General features: G+C 34.8%; 2 protein-coding genes across 2 annotated transcripts in view; one reads left to right on the top strand and one right to left on the bottom strand.

Moving 5' to 3' along the window:
- The window catches only part of LOC144445458 (E3 ubiquitin-protein ligase MIB1-like), a 181,277-nt gene extending 166,118 nt beyond the window's left edge, over window positions 1–15,159 (top strand). The window contains exons 13-21 of the mRNA XM_078135013.1: window positions 5,398–5,530; window positions 7,304–7,390; window positions 8,965–9,093; window positions 9,880–10,061; window positions 11,010–11,208; window positions 11,676–11,754; window positions 12,182–12,268; window positions 12,568–12,746; window positions 13,287–15,159. Of these exons, the coding sequence (XP_077991139.1) occupies window positions 5,398–5,530; window positions 7,304–7,390; window positions 8,965–9,093; window positions 9,880–10,061; window positions 11,010–11,208; window positions 11,676–11,754; window positions 12,182–12,268; window positions 12,568–12,746; window positions 13,287–13,427 (1,216 nt within the window). The 3' untranslated portion in view covers window positions 13,428–15,159. The remainder of the gene's footprint in view (window positions 1–5,397; window positions 5,531–7,303; window positions 7,391–8,964; window positions 9,094–9,879; window positions 10,062–11,009; window positions 11,209–11,675; window positions 11,755–12,181; window positions 12,269–12,567; window positions 12,747–13,286) is intronic.
- A 4,243-nt stretch (window positions 15,160–19,402) lies between these two features.
- On the bottom strand, window positions 19,403–27,351 carry LOC144445641 (peptidyl-prolyl cis-trans isomerase FKBP1B-like). The gene is made up of 5 exons (XM_078135266.1): window positions 27,210–27,351; window positions 26,937–26,984; window positions 22,476–22,588; window positions 21,863–21,936; window positions 19,403–21,635 (listed from the first exon to the last, which is right to left on the bottom strand). The coding sequence occupies exons 1-5, from the start codon at window positions 27,244–27,246 to the stop codon at window positions 21,581–21,583; spliced, it is 327 nt and encodes a 108-aa protein (XP_077991392.1). The 5' UTR covers window positions 27,247–27,351; the 3' UTR covers window positions 19,403–21,580.
- Window positions 27,352–27,419: the final 68 nt, after the last annotated feature.

Raw genomic sequence — 27,419 nt, forward strand, 5'->3', positions numbered from 1 at the left:
ATTAATATTTGGAACGGAAAATTAGAAATGAATATGGTAAAAAAAATGATCGAAATTGGGTTTTAGTTGTGAATCATGCCATAGTAAAGGATAGGGCTTTCTGTCTCAGATCTCATTTAGGAAACTTTTAAAGTTTGGGAAGGTCAGATTTATTATACCTTCTCTTTGCCCCTTTTCAGTTGTCCACCACACAATACACACAACTAAGTATGAGTTACGTTTCCTTATTATAGTCTTAGTTACTCATGTTGGTATTCTGTCAGAATTAACAACATTCAGAACTAATGTGCCCAGTTCAAAATTAAGCAAGAACTTAAACAAGTACATAAACTGAACTTCAGTATATATATCCTCGAAGTCAATTTGACAGGTCAGTGACCACCAGTAATTCCTTGTGACCCACCCAAATTTTGGGTTCATCTGTGATTGAAGGTATAAATTATAACGATACTGTATAGGAACTAGACTATCCCTTAGGTGACATACAAGAAAACGTATTTTATGAAGAGAATTAATGTAAAGTTTACATAATATACACAATATAATGTGATGAAGCTGAGAGTTTTTATGACTATTTTCATGACTTTTATAATTTTGACCGAAAACAAAAGGGCTTGTGTTTCTTCTGAGGGCATATGCTGTTAAATGAAGGAAAAGGAAATCATGAGAATGCACACACATACAGACGGACAGACCTGCCATTGTTTGAGCTGACATTCAATACCATTATTTATCTTACAGATTATTTCAACCACTGGAATAGAATGAAGTCCAGCAGTATGACTTGCATTGGCAAAACATCAAACACAGTGACGTTTCTACGTTCCTACAACGACTGGCATGATTGGGTAAATGCCAACTTAATCTCAAATACTTGTGTCTTTGCCATTTTCAATTCCGTCATTCTCCTATTTTAAAACTTGCTTTCAAATATTTTCGATTTTGGTTACAGCTGATTGCCTTTCTGTGAACGCCAGTGTTTACTATGACGTCTTTCACTTAATATATGCAAAAATTTCAACTACTTCTACATTGTCTATATTATAATTAGTCATTCTTATATATATATATATATATAATTATAATTAATCATTCTTATATATATGATTATATATATACATATTTATATATTTATATATATATATATATATAAGAAAGATTAATATTATTATTATTATGATAATGATGATGATAGAGTTAAAAAAAAAAAAAAAAAAAAGTAAGAAAATAGTATATATATGGAATATTATTATAACAGATTACATTATACCATGATTAGAATCACCACTTCCTTTGTTGGCTAGAATGTAGAACAGTGGATCGATTGTAGTAAAGAATATTAGCTAGGGAGTCAAGGTTATGGCTAGATTATGGATACTGATAGTGTAAGACCTCCTAGCCTAACACTGATTTTTATTATCAACAGTGAATGTCCACTATTCTACGCTTGATTCCAATTTTTCTCTCTAACTGAGTAGATGATGAAAGTAAAAGTCACCGATGATTGACATTTTAGCTATGGTTTCCGCTTTCCTAAAAGTCTGGTGATTTTCCCATAGTGACGCACTCATTCACTATATCTTGTAGGAAGTATGTATACCACTTCCATTTCTGTATCATTGTCTATGTATTAAGTGTCAAAATAAAAATATCAAATATCCAAAAAAAACAAACTGTGTAGATGTTTTTATTCCTGAAGACTTCACTTTCCATTGCACTTGAAACCCCTGAGTCAAGTACAGCCAAGTGAGACAGCCAAAGTCTCAAATCGCCTGTGCTAGTACAAAAAAAAAAAAAAACCATTGGTTATAGATCAGCAATGGAAAATCCCCACAACTGTGCATTGGGATTTGAACTTGTGACCTGTAACCTTTGACCTCCAACTGTAACCACTGTGCCAAAGGAAGCTGATTGGCATAATAATATACAGTAACTTCTTCAGTAACATTTCTTAAATACCAAAGAAATGGGTCTGCCACTGACCCCTCTCTTGGAAGGAAATGTACGGGACAGAAGTTGCTTTATGCTTTAATTCACACTCCTTAGACATAAAATCACAACTCTGTCTAGTGTACGATTCACAGTTTGTGTGTTTATGTCTATGAATATTGTCCTGACTTGGGGAATTGTCAGGAGGGAGTCTTGGATAAAACTATCGTGCCTCTTTGCAGCATGATGGTAAAACATCCCCCTTTTTGTATCCCTCAGATAAAAACACCCATGCCTCTTTGCAGCATGGTAAAACATTCCCCCTTTCTTAAGAGAATGGTAAGTTACTTTGTGGCTGGCAAGAATTTCAGACAAGCTGCTGAATGCCATGGGTTTTAGAATTAGCAAACAGCTTTATAAAACTTTGGGTGGTTAAAAGTGTGATTGTAGCATGAAACCACAAAGCTATCCAAAGTTACATAGAGCTATGAAACTTACGAGATGTTAATTGTCAGATCAGAACTGGTTGCCCGTTTCCAAGGAAATGGTCAAAATAAATGAGTGCTTGCATTCAGAGCTAACATTTAGAATCAATACAAATAATACAGTGTAGAAATGACTGAACTTGGCCATTTCTACCTGTATACAAATCATACATTGCCAAGGTCAATGTTAAAACAATGGTTGCCATATGCTAGTACTGGTATACTTTTGCTGTTGAAATTTCAAATGTATGGTATGGTAATATTTCTTCTTTCGAAATATCAAAAATTTGTCACTGTCAAGGCTATCTTAACCAATATCATGATATATTTTTTATTTATTATTATTATTTAATTATATATAAATATTGCATTAGAGTTCTCAAAAACAAATTTGAAAAAAATTTCTGCAAAATTTTCCCGATAGATCCAACTGCTGATGTTAGCAGAGATTATCAGGAATAGTTCACATACTGCTGCAGATTTCTCTTTCATTTTGTTGATGGTATTATTTCATCATTTCCCATGTTTTGTACATGTGATATATATTGTTTACTTGTTAAATGTCATGTGCTGATTGCATACATATGTATACATGATATACTCAGCTTCTAATTTTTATAGACACCAAAAGTACAAGTATATGTTCTCATCATATATGGTTGGAAATTACTTCACGGAACAAAAATATTAGTAGAAATAAAATTTTGTGACATATAAAATGTGCTTTCCTTGTTTCATATCCTCCTATAACATGAGTAGTTTGTAAAATGGGATTTGACATAATATGTGTATGACTACAGTCTACAGATTAGGTAATCGGTTTGAATCTGAAGATCTCTCATTCTCGCAAGGTAGAGCATATTTTTCTGCTGTCACAACGAAAAGTTATACTGGGTGCAGGTGTTTGTTAAAGACTGCCATAAAGAGGGTAGTCGTTTACGATGATGAAGATCTCTTTAACTTCCATCATTTATTAGAAATCATGAACCAAAAATAGTTGATGACAAATGAGTAATCTCCCAACTGTTAGAATGATGTAAATAATGTACAAATTGTCTCCTGGTATAACAAGTGTTCCATACATGTATTAGGACATGTTGTCACTGCCCACAATAAACACTGACTGGGCAGAATTCAGTGATTTCTTTTACAAAGACATGACTGTGTAGGTGTTGTAGTTTGAATTTGTAATTTTATCTCAGCACCTCATTGAACTAGACGTAAAGGTAAAGAAATCTTCAGATTTAAAACCCGACAGCTAGTCTCTACACTTTAATTAAGTAAGTCTCAGTTAGAGTAAATTTGTAAATTTTGGTTTTGACATTAGGGGTGTGTATCAGTCAATTTGTAGTAAAGATGTGCTACACTATATTTGGAATCACTACAAATGAAGCAAAGTAAGCAAACATAGTATTAGTATTGTAAGGTCACTGATTTCCTTATAAAAAATTTCACAATTTGATGTATCTATTGTAAAGAGGGAAGTCCTATCTTGTGAATAAGAAAGGGGAAACATCAAAACATTTTGGAGAAGTTATAGAAAAGCGTCTGGAAGATCTTGTTATTTGTTAGACATGATGTCTACTTTTAAAATAGGATGGATCCATGGATATGTAATATTGTAACTTTGTTAGTTTGCGCAGAATTACAGTAATCATACAATTAAAGAAAGTATAAAGAAAGTGTCCAAATTTTTGAATGATGGTAAATTCTTGTAAAATATTACAAATGAGTCTTTTAGTTTTGTTTGACCAGTTGTCTACTCAACTTAAAATTCAGAAAACGTGAAAAAATGGCAGCAATTTGAGAAATGTTGTTTTTGTAATTGAGTAGGAAAAATCAATAAAGTCAGGATGTTATTCTACAGTTTCAGCGCATGTACATTATTTTTGAAATTTCCATCTCAAAATTTATTGCAAAATCATTATTAATCCATGAGGGAAAAGAAATTTTAGGGGATGAAAGAAAATTAAAAATATAAACCAAAAAATGTTGAATAGTAAAAATTTACTAAAATTTATTATAAAAATCATTATTAATTCATAGGGGAAAACAAATTTTAGGTTATAGTAGAAAATTATCATTCGCAGAGAATCATATTTAGCGCAATTTATATTTTTAAAATGGTAAAATTTGTGGATTTTTGTCTTAAACTTTATTTGAAAAATCATATGTTAATCCATAGGGGAAAACAAATTGTAGGTTATTGAACAAAATTACTAGTCGATCACAGACTCACTTTTAGCACAATACATATTTTAAAATGTCAAAATAGTTTAAAATTTGTAATTTTTTGTCTCAAAATTTATTGGACAAATCATATGTTAATCCATGGGTGAAAACAAGTTTAAAATTATGAAAGAAAATTTCCACACACAAATATTTTGAAAACAAATGTCATGACTTTTCGCTGAGAAGATGTCAGTGGAGTCAGAAGTGTGTACAGCAATGGTCTGTATGTTTGAAGTATCTCATATAACAAATAATACACAGTAGCTGGTATACATTTGTAATTTAAGAAATACAAATGAGTCATTATGTGCTAATTAGAAGTTGGGGGAAAAATTTTGCAACTGGTACTGGTAGCTATTAAAGTGTTCCACTTCAGGAGTGGTTAGTCCATGCTGTGTACTTCCATTTACAGGATACAATTTTTTAAATTTAAAAAAAAAAAAAAAAAAAAAAAACTCACCTTGTATACGATGCTTCAACTTTTGCTTCTTCCCGTCATTTTTGTTGTTGTAACTTTCAAATATTTGATAAATTTAAAGCAGTTCAGGTTCACATATATGATGAGAACATACTTGTTCATGATTGAACTGTATTTTCAAGTGAGTGACCAATCTTTGTATTCAAAGTGTCCTTACACTTGGCTTAGTATTTTCTTACTACAACCACTATCCATTACCATCAGAAAAAGAAGCTTTCAGTCTTTCAAAATCACCAACCTTTATATGCCGGACTTTGTTTTCTTTTTATATAGTGCGATGCGAATCCTCTTGGCTCACTTGCCTCGACAGTGGATCGTGGACGAGAAGAAAGACGACGGCTACACTGCTCTACATTTAGCTGCTCTTAATAATCATGTGGAAGTGGCAGAATTATTAGTTCATAAGGTAAGACCATACGTCACATGACCATCAGGTGATCTGGTCATATGACATGTTTTTGAAAACAATCGGTTAAGGCTTCCCAGTATATTGAATTGTGTTTTACAGGGGAAGTTTCCACATTGTTTTTTCAGGAAGGATATTGACTCAATTATTAGCTTGGAAATAGATTTCTTTCACAAACATTTCTTTAAGGAAATATTTCTGCAAATTCCAATGAAATAATTTAAAATGAAAAAAGAGCAAAAATAAGCAGTGTTTATCCTTTGATATTGAAATAAAGATAGAGGGAATCCCACTTTTCTGTAGGCAAACTTTATTTCTGATTATGACAACATTTGGAAAAAAGTTACCATAATTTCATGAAAGTTCTTCTTAGTACTAGTAAAAGGGAAACTCTGTAGCAGTTGTTTCTGTGAATTTTTTGAATGGTCTTCCTCAACAATGTTACAAACAATAACACTACACCAGGATGTACATTGTGAGAAGAAACAGCAGATCTATTATTGCATTCTTAGAAGTAATACAGTCCGATTATTTCTTTTGAAAATAATATTATTTGTGTGAATATACAGGCACAAGAAAGATGATGATTTATATATAAATGACTTCAAAGAAATCACAGGATGTATGTTGTCTGTAATGTTTGATGTTTATATTGTCAGACATGATGGTGTGTTGTGAATATGCGTTTGCGTTTGCGTTTGTGTTTGTGTGTACCTGTATGTGTTTGTGCGTATGTGTATATATGTGTGTACATGTATGTATGTATGTATGTACATTGTACATTGTATGTATGTATGTATATATGTATATATGTATGTGTATATATGTACATTGTATGTATGTATGTATGTATGTATGTATGTATGTGTATGTATGTATGTATGTGTGTGTGTGTATGTATGGATGTATGTATGTGTATGTGTATGTGTACACACACACACACACACACACACACACATACACACACATACATACATACACACATACATACATACATACATACATACATACATACATACATACATACATACATACATACATACATACATACATCGTATAGTCTTGAGCTAGTTTTTTCAAAGACTAATTTTTACTAATTACTAGACTGGTACATAGTGTTCATGTACAAGAAGGTATTTTAGTCACTACTAATATTTGCGTGTTTGTTTTCCAGCAAAATTAGTGAAAATAAGTCTTTAGCAAAAATTTCCAGGTTTACAGTACCTTCTAAAAATGGTCTACACAAACACTCAAAATGTCTAACTCAGACAAATTTTACATTGAGGGCGCTCTTTCAATGATCCCTATCTTTGTAAGGTACGGTATGGCTAAAAAAGAACCCTTGCCATGACTAGTAGTGTTTTCAATTCATTCTTATCTTTGTATTCAATACTGTACTTGAGTGTTTTATATATATTTATAATTATCTATTGTTTTTGTTGTTTCTGTATGTTGTTTTTGACTTTAGATAATGGATTTTTTTTTACATTATTTGATGTCATGTCAAATAAAATATACTAATGAAACCATAGGCAATATGAGTAATTCTCATTCAGATATCTTGCTCAGTCAGTCTGTGTAAATATGTACAGTAGATAAAATTATCGACCTGAGAACGCCAAATAATTTGAACATCAATGTGAACTATATTTGTAACTGATGTTATCTGACAGGAACAGATTACATAATTATTCACTGTTTGTATTTTGTGTCATAAAAGTTGATAGCCTTGAAGCGTAAATATTAATTAATTATTATGGTTTGACTTTGCAGGGACATGCCAACATGGATTTACAGAATGTCAATCAACAGACACCTTTACATTTAGCTGTTGAAAGACAACATACTCAGATTGTCAGGGTAAGTACACCAGTTGGCTAGTAGTGTGTAACCCCCACCCACCCTACCCCATTCTCCCCATACCTGTGTGTAAGCCCTTTCTAGAGTATAAACCTATCAGAATGTAAGTACCTATCACTATAGTCATATACCCTATCTCAGTGTAAAAGCTCTTTCTACACATAAGGCCATACTAGAGTGTGAGCCCAGAACAAAATATAACATCCAGCTAGACTATATGACCCTATCCCAAGGGTATATATTAATGCCCCTACTAGAATATCAGCCCTACCTAAGTGTACACCCCTCATTAAGGGTGTAAGACTTACCTTAACTAAGACCTCTGGTTGCAAGTCACAATGGGGGTACTAGTATCAGCCTGTACCAAAGTATGTAAACCCATACCAAGGTAGTATAAGCTTGTATAATGTATATAACCCTAAAAAGATAATGGTATTGCTGGCACTCACCTAATATATTAGTGTCAGCAAGGTAGCTCCTTGGGTATATCTAGCTATATATTTCTATAATACAGGAGACAACATATTTGAGTTCCAGGTCTTCAACTACTTGATCTGGAGGCAATTACTGGGGTTATAAACTACAAGGCTGGAACCGTTACATAATCACTACTTTAGAGTGGGTTCCATTGTTTATATTGCCCAGGGATATCACAACCCATTTATATTACAATCCTGTACAAACAAATTAGCCCCCACCTAATTGTTAGCCCCCTCTACTAGACCTAGCTAAGCATGTATCTTGATATACTGTAAGTCCCTAGCTAAGTGTAAGCCCATACCAAGCTATAAGCCTGTATTTTGATATAAGTCCCTAGGTAAGTGTAAGCCCATACCAAGGTACTATAACTTATAAGCCTGTCACTTGATATAAGTCCCTATAGCTAAGTGTACATGTATACTACTGAGATGTATACTTTGCCATGGTGTAATTCTAATAGATTTACATAATCATACACCTTCCAGTCTCCATAATTCATGTATTTGAAAGATCCAGTTTTTACTCAGTCATAACAAGTATATTCGTAACTTCCAATTCCAACCATAACATTAGCATCAGGTGTTTACAGTCATCTTAACCAGTATATAGTAGAAAAGGGAACTGCATATTTCTTTAAATACCCTTAGCCTTCCCAAGAAAAGTATGAAATAGTTCTGAGAAACTCAACTAGTCAGTTTTGAAGTTCCTCAAGGAAAGAATAAAAACAGGAATATATCGAGTTATTGGTGAAAAACAGAGATGACTGATGATCTGTTTTCAGTTCAATTGTGATTGCATCGCATGGTTACTTTTGTGTATATTTGGCATACGGTTCTTGTTTTGTTTGTCGTCCGTAGTCCGAGACTTCCCGAAACGAAATATATGAATCATTTCTTCAATTCATTTTCTAATTTTGTAATTTTAACAGCTATTTCCTACAAAATTACAACATTATGCATGGTTAATTGTGGTTGCTTGATTTTTCATAAACTAACCTTCGTGCAGATTTTTCATTCCATTCAACTTGAAAATATTCATGACTTATTGTACACATATGATCAAACCTTATTAATTATTTCTGTATTCCTCTTCAGCTGCTTGTGAGAGAGATGTGTAAATTAGACATCCCTGACAAAGATGGTGATACACCATTGCATGAAGCACTGAGACATCATACATTATCTCAGCTCAGACAGCTTCAAGACATGCAAGATGTCGGAAAGGTAAGACTAAGACACAAATTCTGATTTGTCTCACTCTTAATGTTTTGACAAAATAAATGACGTTAATTGTGATTGTATGGCTAGAGTAAATTGGGACATGGTTGGACATAGGTTGCTATGTGAAGTATTAACATTTACATGGCCAATTGTCTGACACTAGGCAGTAGAAAGTTAACAGTCACATGGCCAATTGTCTGACTGTAGGTTGTGCAGAGTTAACAGTCACATGGCCAATTGTCTGACTCTAAGCAGTAGAGTGTTAACAGTATCATGGCCAATTTTCTCACTATAGGCTATATCGAGTTAACAGTCGCATGGCCATTTGTCTGACTCTAGGCAGTAGAGAGATAACAGTTACATTGCCAATTTTTGGAAGTTAACAGTCACATGGCCAGTTGCCTGACTCGAGGCTGTACAGAGTTAAGTCACATGGCCAATTGCCTGACTCTACGGAGTAGAGAGTTATAAACAGTCACATGGCCAACTGTCTGACTGCACAGTAGAGAGTTAACAGTCACATGGCCAATTTGACTGTAGGCTGTAGAACCAGAGCTTTAACAATCACATTGTAAGTTTTTTACCGTAGGTGTCATAGAGTAACTATCACATGGCTGTACTATACTATACCATAGTTTAAACTATACTAGATACCCTAAAATGATTATGTTTGAACAAAGTGAACAACAGAAAATTACAATACTACAATATCTTTAAAAATCAAAATCCTTGCCTTTTGTATTTGTGGTTTAGACTATATATATCACTGTCTACTTTTCTCTTTATCAGCTGTTGATGGGACTGGGAACCCAAGGTGCCGATAAGAAGAGCAGCGCCTCCATTGCATGTTTCCTGGCTGCACATGGTGCTGATTTGAATGTGAAAAATAAGAAAGGCCAGTCTCCACTTGACCTCTGTCCAGACCCTAATCTTTGTAAGGCATTAGCTAAATGTCATAAAGAAAGGAAAAGGTATGTTGATGATTTAAATACCAAAAGTTTTTTGTCTAATATCGTGTGTCACAAAGATACAGATTTATTTGACAAACACTGCTTACAGAACTTGTTCCTGAAGACTACCCATCAGTAAATGTTAACTGAATTCATTCACCACACTGCCATCTAGTGGTGAACAGTAATCATTGTCAGTTTGTCCATGAGGAAGGCAATAGTCATGTTGCCGAAACGTAGACATGAAAAAAGTAACTTGATTGTGTATCAAAGTAAATTACTATATTATTGAAGTTCCAACCAGGAAAACTTCCACAATGGGACTGAAAGACAAATCGACAAATTTACATATTTGCTGATCAAAGGCCATGGAAGGAGATGTACCCTTGACAAGTTCAGCTTTTGACGACTTGAATACAAAATAAATCATTTGGAAGCTAGGGAGCTGTTATTGTATAATTTTACAATTATCTGGAATACCTGAAGAATAGTTTTCATTTCTATAAGAAATGACTAGAGGACATGGCAGAGTAACTAAGTCAGAGCCCTAATTATCTCATTCCGAGTAGACACAACCTTGCTCTTTTGATCATTTGCCATGTGTACATTCTTACTGTATAACACCCGCTCATTTACTTTGGGTTTTGCTCATTTAAATTCTCGCTTAGGCTAGCATATCTGGAAAAAATGTCTTTTATGAGACCTTATAGAGTTAAAATTTGTCAAAGTATCATTTGGATGAGAAAATTGTGATGTTGTCAGCATTTACTTGGCACTGTCCAATGTAGACAATGGAATTTTATGAAAAACAGTAAATGAGCAAAACCCAAAATCAATGAACGGGTGTTTGTACATTGTATGTATAATAATATGTTGCACATAAAATAAAAATGTCAATATTTCGTGTGGTATGTTTTGTGTGCGTAATTTTCCCATTCATTCCAAGACTCACCACCTTTGTTTTCACAGTGAGCCAATGGTTGCACCTAACATTGCCAACATACATAACCAACATGACCAGTCAGCTTATGAAGAATGTATGGTGTGTTCTGATACAAAGAGAGATACATTGTTTGGACCATGTGGTCATATTGCTACATGCAATTTGTGTTCACCCAGAGTTAAGAAGTGCTTACTCTGCAAGGAACCTGTGCAATCTAGAACCAAGGTTAGTGTTGAAATATTAGTTTGCTGTATTCATTCCAATTACCACTGTTACAGCCCTTGAATGAACTTGCTGGTATTGCATGTATGTATCCTGTCCTCACATGGCCAAGCTAATTGGTGGCAGTCAACAAGACAACAACACATAGAGTGCCCAATAGAGTGATTCGAGACATAGGCTTCTACCAACAGAAATATTTGTCAAGCAAGACAATAAAATGTAGCAGTGTTAAGTAAGATATTTTTGTGTAGCCAGATAATGAAATGTAGCCGTGTTAGTAAGATTTTGGTCAGGATGGATGACACCTTGTTTCACATTTTGTGATTTTAATTGTAAATACATAATTTATGAACATTAATTTTGTTTCTTTACTAGAATTAAACATCAATTCAGGAAGTCCAAGTCAACAACATCTTCTTTAATGTTAACTTTATTTGTGTTCTCTGCCTTTTTCTCTGATATTCCTGCAGATTGAAGAATGTGTAGTATGTTCTGACAAGAAGGCATCCACATTATTCCAACCATGTGGACATATGTGTGCCTGCGATAGTAAGTATACATTTTTTGTACATCTATCTATTCATAGTGTTAATCCAAACATAAGACTTAAATTTCCGTAACACGGACAGAGAATTCAACGCTAAATAAGTAATGATCACATATCAAGGTCCATAGTAAGAGATCGAAATGTCACTTTCATTTCTACTTACTGTTCCAAAGTAACTATACATATATTTTACTGTCCCTTTGGTGTGGATGTTCTTGGGATGTCTGGATGAAGATTTATTCAGGACATGAGGATCCCTTTAGTGATTTGCAAAATAGGTGTCTAATAATATGAAAATGTATTCTACAACCATAGACAGTGGAGTTGAAAAATCCTCTCCACTATCTTTGCTGCAGCTCAACAATTTTAAAATCTTTCAAATTTAATGAGGTGAAAAGTTCATTAACAGCTTCATGATTTGTTTTTCAGGTTGTTCCATTTTAATGAAAAAATGTGTCCAGTGTAGAAGTCATATTGATAAAATTGTACCATTCATTGTTTGCTGTGGAGGTAAAGGTAAGTACTGTATGTACAGAATTAGAACTTTCTCACACCAATAATTGAAATAACAGCGTAATTAAATGTTATTCCCCAGTTTTTTGCTTCGTTCAGCCAAGGAAAATATGAGTGACCTAAGGGGCCTTTGTCACTACGAGTCACTAGACTTGTAGTGACAAAACACTGCGGGGAATTCAGAGATGTCAAACAAAGTGTTAAGTAAAGCTTAGTCTTTCATCCACACCTGCCATGTAAACTTATACCTTACATAGACACTTTTCAATAAATATTTGACTTTGTGTTTTGTGTTTATGTAGCACCAACAGTCAACCTGCAACAGAATGCCCCATCCAATGTGAATATGACTCAGAATCAGAACCAAAATCCGAATCAAAACCCAAATCAGAATCAGAACCAGATTCCAAACCAAGCCAGGCCGAATAACGCAAATGATGTACAGAAACTACAACAACAGCTACAAGATATTAAAGATCAGGTAAGGATTCATGTTTGTATAGTGATTCTAGTCTGACGAATTTGAGGAGCAGACTACATAATGAAATTCAAAATGTGAAAAAAAAACCCAGTATATTTTGTACAAGTTAGTTTTCTGAATGTTAGTGTTATCTCTGTCTCTCACAGACATATTGTAAGTTATCTGGTTACTACAATTTTACCATTTAAATTTCAAATGCTATTTTCATATTTGTTCTTAAAAGTATTATGGTTTTTAGAAATAGTCTAAATATGTAGCAGATTTTAAAACTATATTCAGATTCAGATTCACATGATGACAAGGTCGTGACCTTTGGTTTTCAAATCTCAATCACAAGTTATAGAATAAGTATTTTTAGAATTGATGATTGATAGACATATTTTACACGCTGAGCTGATGTGATTCTGTTAAGAGGGCAAAATATAGAATTTTGTTGAAACCTTAGTTTTGAGTTTTATTAAAGACCACACATTTTCAAATTTTTTTTGTTCGTTTTTACAAGTTCTTTTCTATGTCTCTCTCTTTCTCTTCCTTTTTCAGACGATGTGCCCAGTGTGTTTGGACCGCCTCAAGAACATGATATTTTTATGTGGCCATGGCACATGTCAAATGTGTGGAGACAGGATGGCAGAATGCCCTATATGTAGAAAAGCTGTAGAGAAACGTATTCTTCTGTATTAAGGCAGACAACAATAACAGACAATTAAATATCCACCAAAATCTAAGTCCTAAGATTTCTTTAGATATTGACACAACTTTATTGAAAAAAAAAAATTCTAAATTCCATTTTTAATGTAAACTGAAAGAATTAACAGTATCTAGATATATACCCAATATTTAATATTCCATATGTAAAGGTTAAAGGTCGTGCATGTATCCATAGCAACCATATTATTTTGTACAAGGCACTAAGGTTGGTATGCATGGCAACGTACATATAGAGTACCATCCTACAAGATTAATTTTTGCAATACAGATATTATAATAATAGTTGATATTTTCAGATAGTAATATTTGGTAATTTTTAGAACTTGGTACTTTATTTTTGTCTCACAAGTATCAGAATGTATAATGTTTTCTTTCTCAGTTTAAATGAACCTCAAGAAATGTGACGCAAGGCGATCTACACCAGAGACAAATTGAATTGTCACCTTACCAAAAAAATGACTGGAAAGTTGATAAAATTTCCTTCCACAGTAAACAGTTTTCTTGTGCATTTTCATGTTATATTTATTGACGGTAATGAAGTCAGTGATTGGTAAATGTTTTTGTAACGTTATAGTCAGCGTAACTGTAAATATTCCTCATCTGAGTTGCCTGTCAAGTAACAGATGCAGGAGTTGATGATCTCCAGCCACACAAAATGATGATGTCATTGTACTGTGGCCTCGCAAAATGATGATGTCATTGTATGATTGCCAACAAATTGGTGAGGTCATTGTACTGTGGCCTCACATAGTGATGAGGTCATTGTTATTTTGCCAACAAATTGGTGATGTCATTTGACTGTGGCCTCACAAAATGATGATGTCATTGTATGATTGCCAGCAAATTGGTGAGGTCATTGTACTGTGGCCTCACAAAGTGATGATGTCATTGTACGATTGCCAACAAATTGGTGAGGTCATTGTACTGTGGCCTCACAAAGTGATGATGTCATTGTATGATTGCCAACAAATTGGTGAGGTCATTCTACTGTGGCCTCACAAAGTGATGATGTCATTGTACTGTGTATTGCAACAGAAATTGATGGTATTTCACCATAACCGTATCAAGTGATGAATTATTGCAGTTTGGTTACAAAATTTTGTAATGCAATTATTGTATTACAGCTGCTTGAAGTGATGATGTCATTGAATTTTCACTACAGAAATCAGTGATGTCATTGCACTGTAGCCATGCAAGATGATGATGTCACATTCTGGCTACAAAATTTCATGATGTCCAGGTAATAACATGGTAACCACACAAATTGTGACAGCATTGCACTTGGTCACATAAACTAGTGATGTCATCATCTTGGGGTCACAAAACTGATGATGTCATGGCATTCTAAGTGCACAAAGTGGTGATGTCATCATTACAGCTACACAATTAGATGAGGTCGTTACACTAAACTTACCAAATCTTGGAATGTTACAACCTCCTAGCAACATGAAGTGCCCATATTGCTTGACAACCTTTGTTGTCATGGTTACATAATATATACAAAGAAAGCGCCAGGAACATGGTATTCGTGTCTTGTTGAAAACTGTTTCTATGGAAACTATTAAGTGATTTGAAAACGCTATTTTGAAAACAGAAAAAAAAAATTGACAATTAGGAGATAAATGAGACAAGCAATTATATCAAAAAGAGCAGATTCCGGCCATTATTTTCAACCACTTACATCACCAGATAAATGATGGAAGTGCCACGTATCTCATTTTGATTGGGAGGGGGGGGGGGGTTTAGTTTTTTACAAATCAATCAATTTCAATGAAACATTTTGGATATGAATTCACAATGAGCATTATTTCTGTGATTCTAATACTCAAAAACATTTGGTTATACCTGCAGAGTGTGGATGACTAATTACATCATTGTGTATTAACAAAGATTCAGATTCAGATTCAGATTTAGATCCACTTTGCAGACAAGGTCATGACCTTTGATGTACAAATTTCAATTATCAGCCATAATGCAGTCTTACAAGCTTCAGTGATTAGGAACTCCTCCATGGTTTTTTAGATCCTGTATGTAACTTGTATATATTATTTTCCAAGGTCAAATCTTGCCTGGAAATGTACACAGGTAAGAAGTATGTGTATTGTAGAGGCTGGTGACTTTCAAATAATCAAAGGTAACAGTAACAGTAATATTTAATGTGCTGGTTATTTGCTCAATATTTATGCAGCAAAAGGTTTAGCTTAGTTTGCATGTGTTTTCAGAGTTCTTGATCTTTTATACTAATAATGTATTTGGTATCCAGTCATTCCTTCATTCCCAATAAGGGATTTTTATGTCTCGTTGCAGATCTCCCGAGATATGCAAATATGCCTAGCAATGACGGTTGGCAAATGTTTGATCATGGTCGAGCTCTCGCTGTGGCCATGTGCAATGATATTGAGAACAATAGTGTTGCTCAGCATTTGGGACTTTCAGCTTGACCACCCTCATGTGGTTGCTATCGATGCAATGGCTCACGCGGGATATCATGAGATCTGCCGCAAGACGAAACACGGCTTATTGACCATATTGATATCACCTTTTCGGAGATATGATGCCCCAGTAAATGCCAACATATGATATGGCGTGACATGCCAGTGATAGTGCGCCCACATACCCTAAGTCAAAGTTCTAGTCATTTGAATGATGCAAAGTCTGGCTCCTTTGCCATGATTGACAGCTAATATTAGCCGATAATATAGCACATACTTAGTATATGACATAGCACAGCCACTGGTATGAGTACAGAAGTAAGCCAGCCTCATCATCTTAGCAATACTGCCCTCTAGTGGTGTGCCAACTCCTGTCAGTGACAAGCCATGGCAACTTGATAATGACTCCTACCATTCACATGGTGTGTATATTCTTGACAGGTACAATGTAACAAACAGGCCAAGGCTGCATTTTCAAAGATGTGTTTGGCTGTCAATATTTTTTGTGTTAGGGATGGCTAGAGGGCGCTATTCACAGGTTTTCCGAATATATTTAGTTAGAATCGAATATAGTAGATGGTGCTATTCATTTATCTTTCTTTTAGTTGCTGCTAGAGGGCTCTGTTAATAGTTTCAATTAGTCTATTTAAAGAGCTCCTTATTTGTCAGTTTTCTGGATTCAATGGCTGTTAGAGGGCGCTGTTTATTTATCTGTTTCTGAATTTAATGGCTATTAGAGAGTGCCATTTATCAGTTTTCTTGATTTCAATTGCTGTTAGAGGGCACTGTTTATTTGTGAGTTCTTTGGAAGCCATGGCTGTCAGAGGACACTGTTACAAGCTTTTCTGTTTTGCTAGTATTTGGAATACTCACAATCAGTGTACATACATATAACTGGTACGATATTTTATCAAAAGTTTATTTTATGGGAATTAAAAACTTGATCATTTTCATGAATATATAGTAAAAATATTTGTTCTTCAGTTTTCATTTCTATAACTACAGACTGAAAAGTTGTAGAAGTATCAATTAAGTAAACACAATTAACACTACATTGAAGTATAGAACAGGTCTGAATTACAGCCTATTTTAAGTTAGTGTTTACTGGTATTCTGTTTGATACAGGAAACCAATATGAAACTGTACATTCTACACTTTAAGATACCAAATGACCATTTCTTGCTACATTTTGTCTAAAAATAAATCATGTAAACATACTGCAACTAGATGCAGTCAATGCATCGATGTCTGCAGTTGATGTCTGCATGCATGGTGGCATGTAAGTTCGTTTTATTTAGACATAAATGACTCAAGAAACTGTGTTCATTCAACCTTGCTATCTCAAATGCAATATATGCAGTTTATTTGTTGGTTTCTGTATGGTTGTATCAAACAGAGCCAGTGAACACTAACATAAAATGGGCAGTAACTCCTCAAAAAGCTAGATTCAGAAAATAGATTTATTACATATCGATGACATTTTGAACATTTTATGACAAGCCACACGTTATGTTTGAAACCTAGATTGAGATGATTTCTGGAGTATCGTATGTTTTCAGATATCAAATGAAAGCATTCTAAAATAATTTATATAATCTATGACATTTCCAGTGCATTTTTCATTTTCGTTGTCCCAAATAAACTTAACTATAATCTAAAATTGGAAATCATTATTTTCATCATATTATAACTTGATTTATTGTAAATACAGTTTTGCACACAAAAAAAGTATGTAGCTGGGTTTTTTTTTCTCCAATTTCTGATACCAACAAAGAAATACTCTCCTTAGTTCATGAATTATCAAAGGTTATTCTATGTATTTCTGTCTTCAGTGTGCACCCCTGTATAACCCCTAAGCTACATCCCTGATATCCAGTATAAAAAATTGGTGAATTGTCTCTCTATATAACTGTCAAAGAAAAGAAAACATTTGTTCGAGTTTTCCGTTTTGTAATTTGATAATTTTTTGCAACCCTATTTTATAACATCATTTGGTATGACCGTAATGCTTTTGTGTGGTAGAACCTTCCATTTTAAAGGTAACAAGGGGTGTACTCCTAAATCTAGTTGGTATTCAAATCATGGACTGTTCATAGAAATTCATGTCGCATTTTATGCAAATTTTATGCAAATAAAGCTGTAAATAGTCAAACACATATCATGCAGATGTTCTTTTATTTGTTGCGTCAGACCCAGGACCTAAATGAACGATGTTCATTTGTTGAGCTTCTGCGACATTGTGCAATTGTTTCTAAGCTACACATACACAGGACAAATGCAAATAATGTGTGTACACTGTGTCATATTAAGTTTGTCTGTGATTGTTTCAACACAAATATTCCATTACCCTTACTTCTTTAGAAGTCAACTGTAACAAACGGTCGTTGGTGGCGCTCTAACACCCTATACATGTACATCTACTCCTGCCAACAGCAGTTGTATTTTACTGTCCAATTAATTATGACATCACTTCTAGTCATGTAATTGTTCTGTCATCATTTCAGATTTCTTTCATACAGCAAACATTAGAAATGGCACAGAATGATGGCAATATAAGCCCCCCCCACCCCTCACCCACACATACACACACAAACACACCATTGCACCCCAGCATTTAGTGTGATTAGCCATGTAACTAGACAGCATGGATTCAAGGCATCATGGAATTTCAAACATTTTTGTCTTACAACTGCATACCATGGATGTCTGCTAATGCCCTTACAAGATCACCAGTATACAAATACATGGGACAGCAGTGTTCATAGCACTGCAAGTTCCTCAAAACATCACGGTTTTTAAATCGTATCAAATGGAAGTTGGTTGTTAACTTAGTCACACATAAACATATGTAGATTCATTTCGTCACTGTCACTTGGAGATGTGAAGTGATGACTAGATAGTTGACTTGTCTGATAACAAATCCATTGCCCTTGGACCACTTTACTGGTCACTGAGTCAATGGTGGCGCTGTTCCACTTTGTAATAAGTGGCAAGATCAATAGTTCAATGTAGAATAAAAAAAAAAAAACTTAATTTCTTTTAGTTAGGCCTCAGACTACAGCCCCCCCCCCTCCCCCACTTAACTGGCCGAATTTGAAAATTGTTTCAGACAGCACAATTTCATATCAGTATGTATGTAAAGCCTGATAAGAAAAATTCTCTTAATATACACTTTCATTTATATAATGAAAATTCTTCCATCTCTCAATTTGACATTTTTTTTAATAGAAATATCTGTATTTAGGGGTACAAAACATCCATTACATGTAAAATCGATTTTTGTAAGATGAGAACTAAAATGCCCCCCCCCCCCCCCACTAAAAAATACTGGTATACAGTATTTTATTCTGCATTGAACTATTGATCTCACCCCTAAGGTATCTTGTTTATCGCGTGTGACCTGTACTCAAGATTGTGCTAAAAAGTCTTGCATGCGTGCGCGCGCGCGCACACACACACACACACACATGCACACACCTGAACTAAAATAAAAGACTGCAGACACAAGCCTTCATGGTGAATGGTGACTGAATCTAAATGTACTTTAATTCTGATTTCCTGGATTAGCCGTAACACATCTCACAGCATACAGGAAAATGAAATTATGGTATATATGCAACTTACAAGACACTTGAAAACAAACAATGCCAGTGCCATCATCTTGAAAGACAGGTTTCAACTGATTATTTTCAAATTAGTACAAAATACACACTACAAAGTAACTAAACCAAGATCGACATGAAAGTTACACATGGACCACCTAAGTACAAAGAAAATGAAGGAAAGATCCCTTAGTGCTGTGATTTTTCATCTATGTGGGTATACATACAAAAGGCAAAGGCCACAGGCATGGAAAAAAATGAAGAACAAAAAGCCTTCTTCGAATGGTCAGCCAGTTTTCTGTACTTTCTGCTTCTTTGTTGTGTTCACATGGCTACGCTCGGTTGTCGGGGCTATTGTTAATTTAGACTGCAAGATTTGTTGAGTCTGAGTTACCTAGGTCGTGAGGGACCCCCAACACGGTGTATTTGACAAGACAGTAAGTACCATGTGTTGATAAAATCAATATGATCTTTCGCAGACCTTATGATTTTTCAACATCACATCATCTTTTCATTTTATGCAGATTTCTATTACTGCTTTGCTGTGGTGACATCGCCTCAGTGTATTTAATTGCTATATATACTTTGGGTAGAATGTAAGAAATGCAGAGCAGTATCCAAGGAACTTAAACAAGGACTCTGTACAGCGCCCTCTATAGGTCTTGCACAAAGCCAATCACAGACAGCCTATACTATACAATTTGAATATATTGACAGCATGTCTTTATGACAAGACTGGTTTAAATATGTATACATAATATTATCACTAAAACTGATTATGCACTTGTTTTGAAAATCACAAGCGCTGACTCGTTCGGAAAATGTGACTACAACAATGTCGCTTTGCCAACTCAAAATGATCGCAGTATGTTCGTTCCTTGTAATATTCCAATATGGACTTGTAGAACAACGGACACATGTACCCAATTCTAAAAAAAGCAGAATTACAATAGTTACTCAGATTATTAACCAGGGGTTCTCCAAATCCTAGCGAGGAGTGCTGATCAGTCATCAATATGCATGAGCATTTAAAATATTCGTCAGCACAACCACTCGTATGGTTTGTTGCTTTCATAGTGCCAGTTGGTGCTGGCCAGTTCGGTGGGAGAACCCTGCTGTATGGTTTACATACATCATCAGTTGGAAATAAAATATCGTTGGAAAAAGGTTTGGTCAAATAACAATCATTGCTAGATAGCTCACAATATTTTTGTGTGTGTGTGTTTTTTTTCTTTCTTTTACACGGACCAAATTTGTGAAGACTTGTTACACAGAATGTTACTACGGTCTGAATGTTGATGCTCTAGTCTCTATGATATTCTAACCAATGGGGTTGATTTATTTCAACTTTTAAGTACACCTGTTTGCAATTTGAAATATGGTGGTAGACATTTTTTTTCCCTTTGAACCAAGCAACACTTGCACGTTTTACAGCACTGTCAATTTCAAATGACAACCCTGACCAACTATAGTTATTGTGCGTTCACTCATTAAAAAAAAAAAAAACTTTTTTTTTTTTCCGGATTGGAAATAAAAATGAACCAAAAAAAACTGAAAGAGAGCAGTGACATGCATCTAATGTGCACTGGAGACAGGCAAAATATTTGAATGGTCTGTTGATGACATTTGTTCTGGTGACCTCTGACCTTAACTGTCTGGGCTAACTCACCTTTGTAAGCTAGGGTAATAATAATTAGGCTTAGGAGTTGATAACCATTAGTCTATTACTGTATATGATGACAGATTGGGTTCAAAGATCACCGTTTTAATCTGCATAATAAGTCAATGACTTGTGACCCACTGACCTCTGACCTTTCCTTTGAATGGGTCCATTTGCTGACACACTATCAAGAAAGAGAATCAGCATATACATGGGTCATTAAATTTTTCCTGATAAAACCGATAACAGATGATGATTACAAAAACAAACAGGTGTACTTAAAAAAAGAAGGTTTTTTTTCATCTACTGATCATGCCTTGTTACAAAGAAAGGTGGTTATTTGTTTTTACTTAGAGCAATGTCTTTAACTAGTTTATTTTAAAACCAAGACATCTTGCAGGAATCTTGATGAGAGGGTAGAGACATTGACAGTTACTCTAGACCAAGTAATTCCACGTCAAAAATTAGTGTTGCATTAGGTGGGATAGTACAATGCTGTTAAGGAAAATATAAAAAAGCAATGTAATCAATCAATCAATCAATCAATCACTCAACCACTCACACAATCAATCAGTCACTCACTCACTCAATCAACCAGTTAGTCACTCACTCACTCACTCAATCAATCAATCAATCAATCAATCACATGAAACATTAATCAAACTATCATCAATGAAGTTGAAAACAAATTTTTCAGATTTGAAAAAAGGATATACGCCAGGATGACCCCGCTCCCCATATGCATAGTCTGGTGAACATGTTAATTTCGCTGTCTCGCCAATACTCATCTGAAAATATGAAAAGAGAAACAACACTAAGTGCATGACATTCGAACTGGTGTGACAGCTAAATATTCATTGTTGAAAGGTTTGCAGAATACTTTTCATAAAGAAATTAATCACTGTGATATCAAGACTTGCATACCTACAATTATTTTGTCTTGTGTCTTGAATAATAAACGCACAATTTTTTTTTTTCAAATTGATAAGGTGCCCTGTCATTTTAAAACTGAAGCACAAGAAACATAATTTTGTGGTTTTAGTTTACCCCCGCCTCAAAGCAAAATTTCTAAATGGCGAAATGGGAAAATGAACGACCTGTCCTACATGTATGTTTATTTCATATGCCATGACATTGATAAACACAACAGTAATTATAAATGTCCACTAGAGGGCACTGTTATAGAAGAGCACTTTACTATGATTGACCACCAGAGGGTGCTCTTTATAAAAAGGAGCTCTATTAGTATTGTTTGTTTGATAACTATTATGAATAACCTCTACAGTGAAGCTTTATTTGGACTATGTTTAGTCTAGTAGACACTTACTCTTGCAACTCCTTCATCCCATCCTTTTATGACCATACCTTTACCAATTTTAAATTTAAATGGTTGACCTCTTGTCCTGGATGAATCAAACTGCTTTCCATTGGTTAGAGTTCCTATTGAGGCAAGGAATGAAAATATAACAACATGTGAATCATATGTAATATCAGGTTAAATTGTTATCTTGACACCTGGGTGGGGATGCATATTATATCCGTATGACATTGATATATCATATGATCAAAACATTTATAGTCATGTCATCATTTGTCACCAGATGACACCAAATATATTGACAATGAGCCATTTGCTCAACACCTGTTTAACGTTTTTTATACATGGGGGGGGGTTGACTTATCACTACCAATTTGGCCCAATTCACCCTGACAGGTTTAGTTTAAACGATCGCTGTTGTCATGATGTCATGTACATATCAAGATATTGAGCTGAGCAGCTGTTTAAACTTTAGAGATGCAATAACAAACACAGTCAACAAATAAAATGACAAAGCCAAAGTTCAAAAGTAAAACAAATCAAAGGTTGGAAAAGTGTCTCAGTCAAGTTAATGGCTTTTATGTGATGTCCATGATGTACTTCAAAGGCTTCCTGTCGAATGCACATTGTGAAATACAAATCTTAACTTTTTTTGGAAACTTTAGGTCAAGAAACCCAACCCATCTTTAGTCAAAACCACACAAAAAATAAGGGGTGACCAAACAAAGTGTTGAAATAGAGATCAAAATACTATCAGAAGTGGGCCATTTTAGAATCCAATATGGCCGCCAAATACTGTATTAACCTGACGGGAAAATGCAAGATCGTCAATTTTCTCAAAAACAAGACTACAAACCCCCAAATTTCTTTTAATGTTCAAAAAGGATACACCGACAACCTTTCATACGGTAAAGTTTTGTGAGATTTTATGAGTTGATCCCTGAGCCACATTCTGCCTTAGTAGAATACTTCATTAATTCAAGTGACTTGACGTGGGCGATTTCTCATTTGAATAAATTTAAAAAAAAAAGAAGATTGCAAAACAACAAACATGAACAGGGCTCGAAATCAGCAGTAGTCAAGGACATATAGACTATCAAACATTGTATCTTAACAACCAAATTTATAACGTAGTAAGTCAGTTAGACCAATGGAAAACAATTGAAAATTGCAGCTAAAGCAGGTCACTGGTGAAATTTGACTACAAGCTCAAAAGTTAAATTCAAGTAAATCCCTTGCAAGTGCATGTACATTAATCAGATTCATGTCTATTTTTAGCCTATGCATCATATGTATATCTACATTACAGAAATATCCTCAAGAGAATAATGCTCTAGCTCGATGACAAATTTATAGTTTGAGAGAGTACTGTATGTAAATGTCATATTTAAATGAGAGAGAACTTCCATATTCACGATTAATAAAACCCCTAATCCTACCATAGCCGTTACCTTGTTACAAGAACTTGACCAGAAGAGAATTAAATCTGGGGTAATGAACATGTCATCTGTAAGTTCAGAGGAAATTCAAATGATGTCTGGAAATGAAGATTGAAATGAAGCAAACAATCTACAATAATCATCATCACTGCATTGCAATAAATCCAGAACTGGGAACAGTGCTTTGACCTGCACTAGTTTTATAGACGACCTACAATTAACAATACAGGCAACGCATACCATTCTTACTAGTAATACTACTCCATACAAGTCTGCACTATAAAAAGATTCGCCACACCTCTCTCCCTTTCACTACAAAATACAGCCACTCTTTTGTACGTGATGCTAAACCTTTTATGCGGTTTTCTCTCTCTGTGACCTTCATTTCTAACAAGCAACTGATATTTTATGTGTAGTTGAATCTAAAGTTAGAATGTCTTTGTGACCTCCATTGCAAAACATACGTGTATTATATAACCAACATACATATAATCATGTGTTTTATAGTCTGAATTTTCTCTATGACCTTCATAGCAAATAGTATACTCTAACTGTTCATCATGCCCTGATGAGTCCACCACATTATGATTTTTGTTTTTGTGACTTAAAATGACTTAATTATATGCATAATTATGCTAATTAGGCACCCTGCTTTTCTGTTGATCAGTGACAAACCATGTATGCCGTATTGCTTGAAGATGAACTAAGTCTCTTTTCAGATCTTGAGAAAAAGATGGGACCATTTCAAAATTGAGTCCAGACTCGCACCATCTCAGCTTGCAAACTTTTTTTTTATTACACGCATACACATCATGACATGATACATGTCAGTGGACATCTGATACATATTTGCATATACAATGTATGTCATGATATGCAATATCTACATTTAAAAACTGTTTTAGAAACACACTTTTGAGAAAATGTCTAATCCTTAGTATTAATTAAACAAGAACAAGCTGAGTTTTTTTTCACTGAAATTTTTTTTCACTGAAATGAAAATAATATTAATAAACAAATCCACATTTAGTATAACATTAAGGTGGATACATGCCTTCTATAACATTACAATTATATTCTGACATTGTGAAAACAGTTGATTCTATAGTAATATTAGTAGGAATAATTTCTGACTACTTTTTGGTATTTTTCATATTTCAATATCAGGTTTGAGCTCAGTCAATTGCACACGATGATTAAGTATACTTCAGTAAGTAGAATACTGTGAGTCCCTATTAAATATGCAGTGAAAACTACACCTAAATATGTATAAACTCAGTTTATAATAATCTACAATAACTACCACTGATTCTATTGAACAGCTGTGTAGAACTTTGATTTTTTAAAGATGAAATCTACAGACCATCTTTTTATTCTAGTTTGGGGTGATGGAGCCCCTTTTGTTCTTCAAGTCCAACAAATGGCATGACAATTACGATGTAAGATTTGACAATACCGTTTATGCTGATGTAGTCGCGCTACCAGACTCGTGACTATCGTCCCTAAGCTTTGTAAGCTGCGCAGAAAAAGCTGCGAGAAGTGGGGTACTTTAGTCCCGAGTCTGGCTAGAAGCGGGAGAATAAAAATACCCGACATTGAAACTTGCGAATCGACACTGTTCAAACATACTAGCTACTGACTATTCTATATCCAGGAGGAGTCTGTTATTAATAGCGACTAATCATGTGTTAAGGATTTATTTACTTCAGTGAATGACAATGTCACTCATTGTTCTTTGCGTAGTACCAAGAGGAAGAAAACCAGCTGTTGCATTTGTCTTAGGCAAGTAAACACATGAAAATGTAGTCTAGCTACTAGTACTACTAGACCTTGGGTGTTCTTCCAATACAATAAAAGTGACCAAAGGTAGCTTTCGAGGGTGGAACACCCATCATTCACCCTCACAGCGAACTATGATCACATCGGAAGAAAGCCCGGATATCTAGCAGCAAGACTAATGAAAATGGAGAAAGTAACCGAGAAAAACCGCCTTGCTATCAAACATGGAATGCAACAAATGAAGCTAGCCGAACTGAAGCCAAAACAAGTAGAGGCTATTGCAGCAAAAGATGGCAGAGTTATCACTGTATTCATAAGCACCATTTTGAAATATTTGTGAACTTGGAACCGGATTCACCACATCTGCATCGTGTCCTCTTTTATGGCACGGTCCTTTACTTTTGCAATGTCGCGGAAGAAATAACAGCTCTGGTTAGCGAGAATGCCACATCTTTAGCTTTGTCGAAAGATCCGAGTCTTTTAGCCCTGTTCCCTAGTCGACTTTATGGGGATAGTCGGCCACGTTTTATGTGGTCACCATATACTTTAACTAGTGGTTTTGTTACGGCAGACATCATAGCCTTCAGGACAACAAATATTACCACCACCATACGTAGGCGACTTCTCGCGTCTTTGTTATGATCGCAGGACTGTGATCTGTGTTAAGATGTTATTTGCATACTTTGGACAACATCACATTCCTTTCCAAATGCTTCTCGCCAGACTCGGAACTAGAAGTCCCTCACTTCTTGTGGCTTCGCCGCTCGGCTTACAAAGATGAGGTACAATAGTCACAAGTCTGGCAGCAGGACTAATGCTGATGCAATTTTGCAAGTACAAATATATACCAGATTACACAAAATTAAATCTTGATAAAAAATCAAATTTTTGTTACCTTGTAAAAAAAAAAAAAAAAAAAAAACACTTCACAACATGAAATGATAAAGTAAGCCCCACACTCTCAAAATATGGCATTTTCACCAAATAAGCAACTAAAATTTATTGTTCTCATACACCCATCAATCATTATAATAATATTGCTACTATGCTAGGTCAGCCCTTTGTCAATATTAGAAGAATGACCAATACATTATTAATTGCACAATGAACCCGGGGGGGGGGGGGGGGGAATATTCAAAGATCTTGTTAGTAACATAATTTCATGTACATTTTTTTAAAACATTAACATAATTAATTCTTAAATTTGATAATAATTACAAAACGTTGAATGTGTATGTACAGTAGAACTTACCAACGTAATGAACGACAACAGTTTGGCCAGTCTTTGGGAAAGTACGTCCTGAAAGTAAAATATAATTCCATTACATTATGATGAGATAGCGAACCTGACCCCGAAGTGACCTTACATATGCAGACACGGTGGAAATGGAATAGACGATCGTAACGTTATGTCTCGCAGTCGAGGCTCGAGTCGTATATCACACAGAACTGGTACGTTAACTTGGGCACTGGAAACGGTCATATCTACGCTTGCAACTGTGCATGTCAACATAAAATTACTTACCATCACCGGGTGATAGTGTTTGAACATCAACGCCCATTGTTGAATTCAATTAGTGTGAATTTGAAATGCAATTTAAGGCGCTCTTATATTGCGTGACAAGACCGCTCTCAGCACAATGTACACTATGGGAGTTTGCAGGAACGGGACACACAGACAAATAAGTACCCGTATGTAAGCTCTTTCGCGTTATATTTATTTCATTAATATTGA

This window comes from Glandiceps talaboti, chromosome 14, assembly GCF_964340395.1.
Source record: "Glandiceps talaboti chromosome 14, keGlaTala1.1, whole genome shotgun sequence".
Classification (NCBI taxonomy): Eukaryota; Metazoa; Hemichordata; class Enteropneusta; family Spengelidae; genus Glandiceps; species Glandiceps talaboti.

Excerpts from the sequence above, each read along its gene's own strand:
- LOC144445641 (XM_078135266.1), bottom strand. The coding sequence starts at position 27,246 with ATGGGCGTTGATGTTCAAACACTATCACCCGGTGATG. Across the intron at positions 26,985-27,209 it reads AACACTATCACCCGGTGATG|GACGTACTTTCCCAAAGACT; the intron begins GTAAGTAATTTT and ends TTTTACTTTCAG. Across the intron at positions 21,937-22,475 it reads GGGATGAAGGAGTTGCAAGA|ATGAGTATTGGCGAGACAGC; the intron begins GTAAGTGTCTAC and ends TCATATTTTCAG.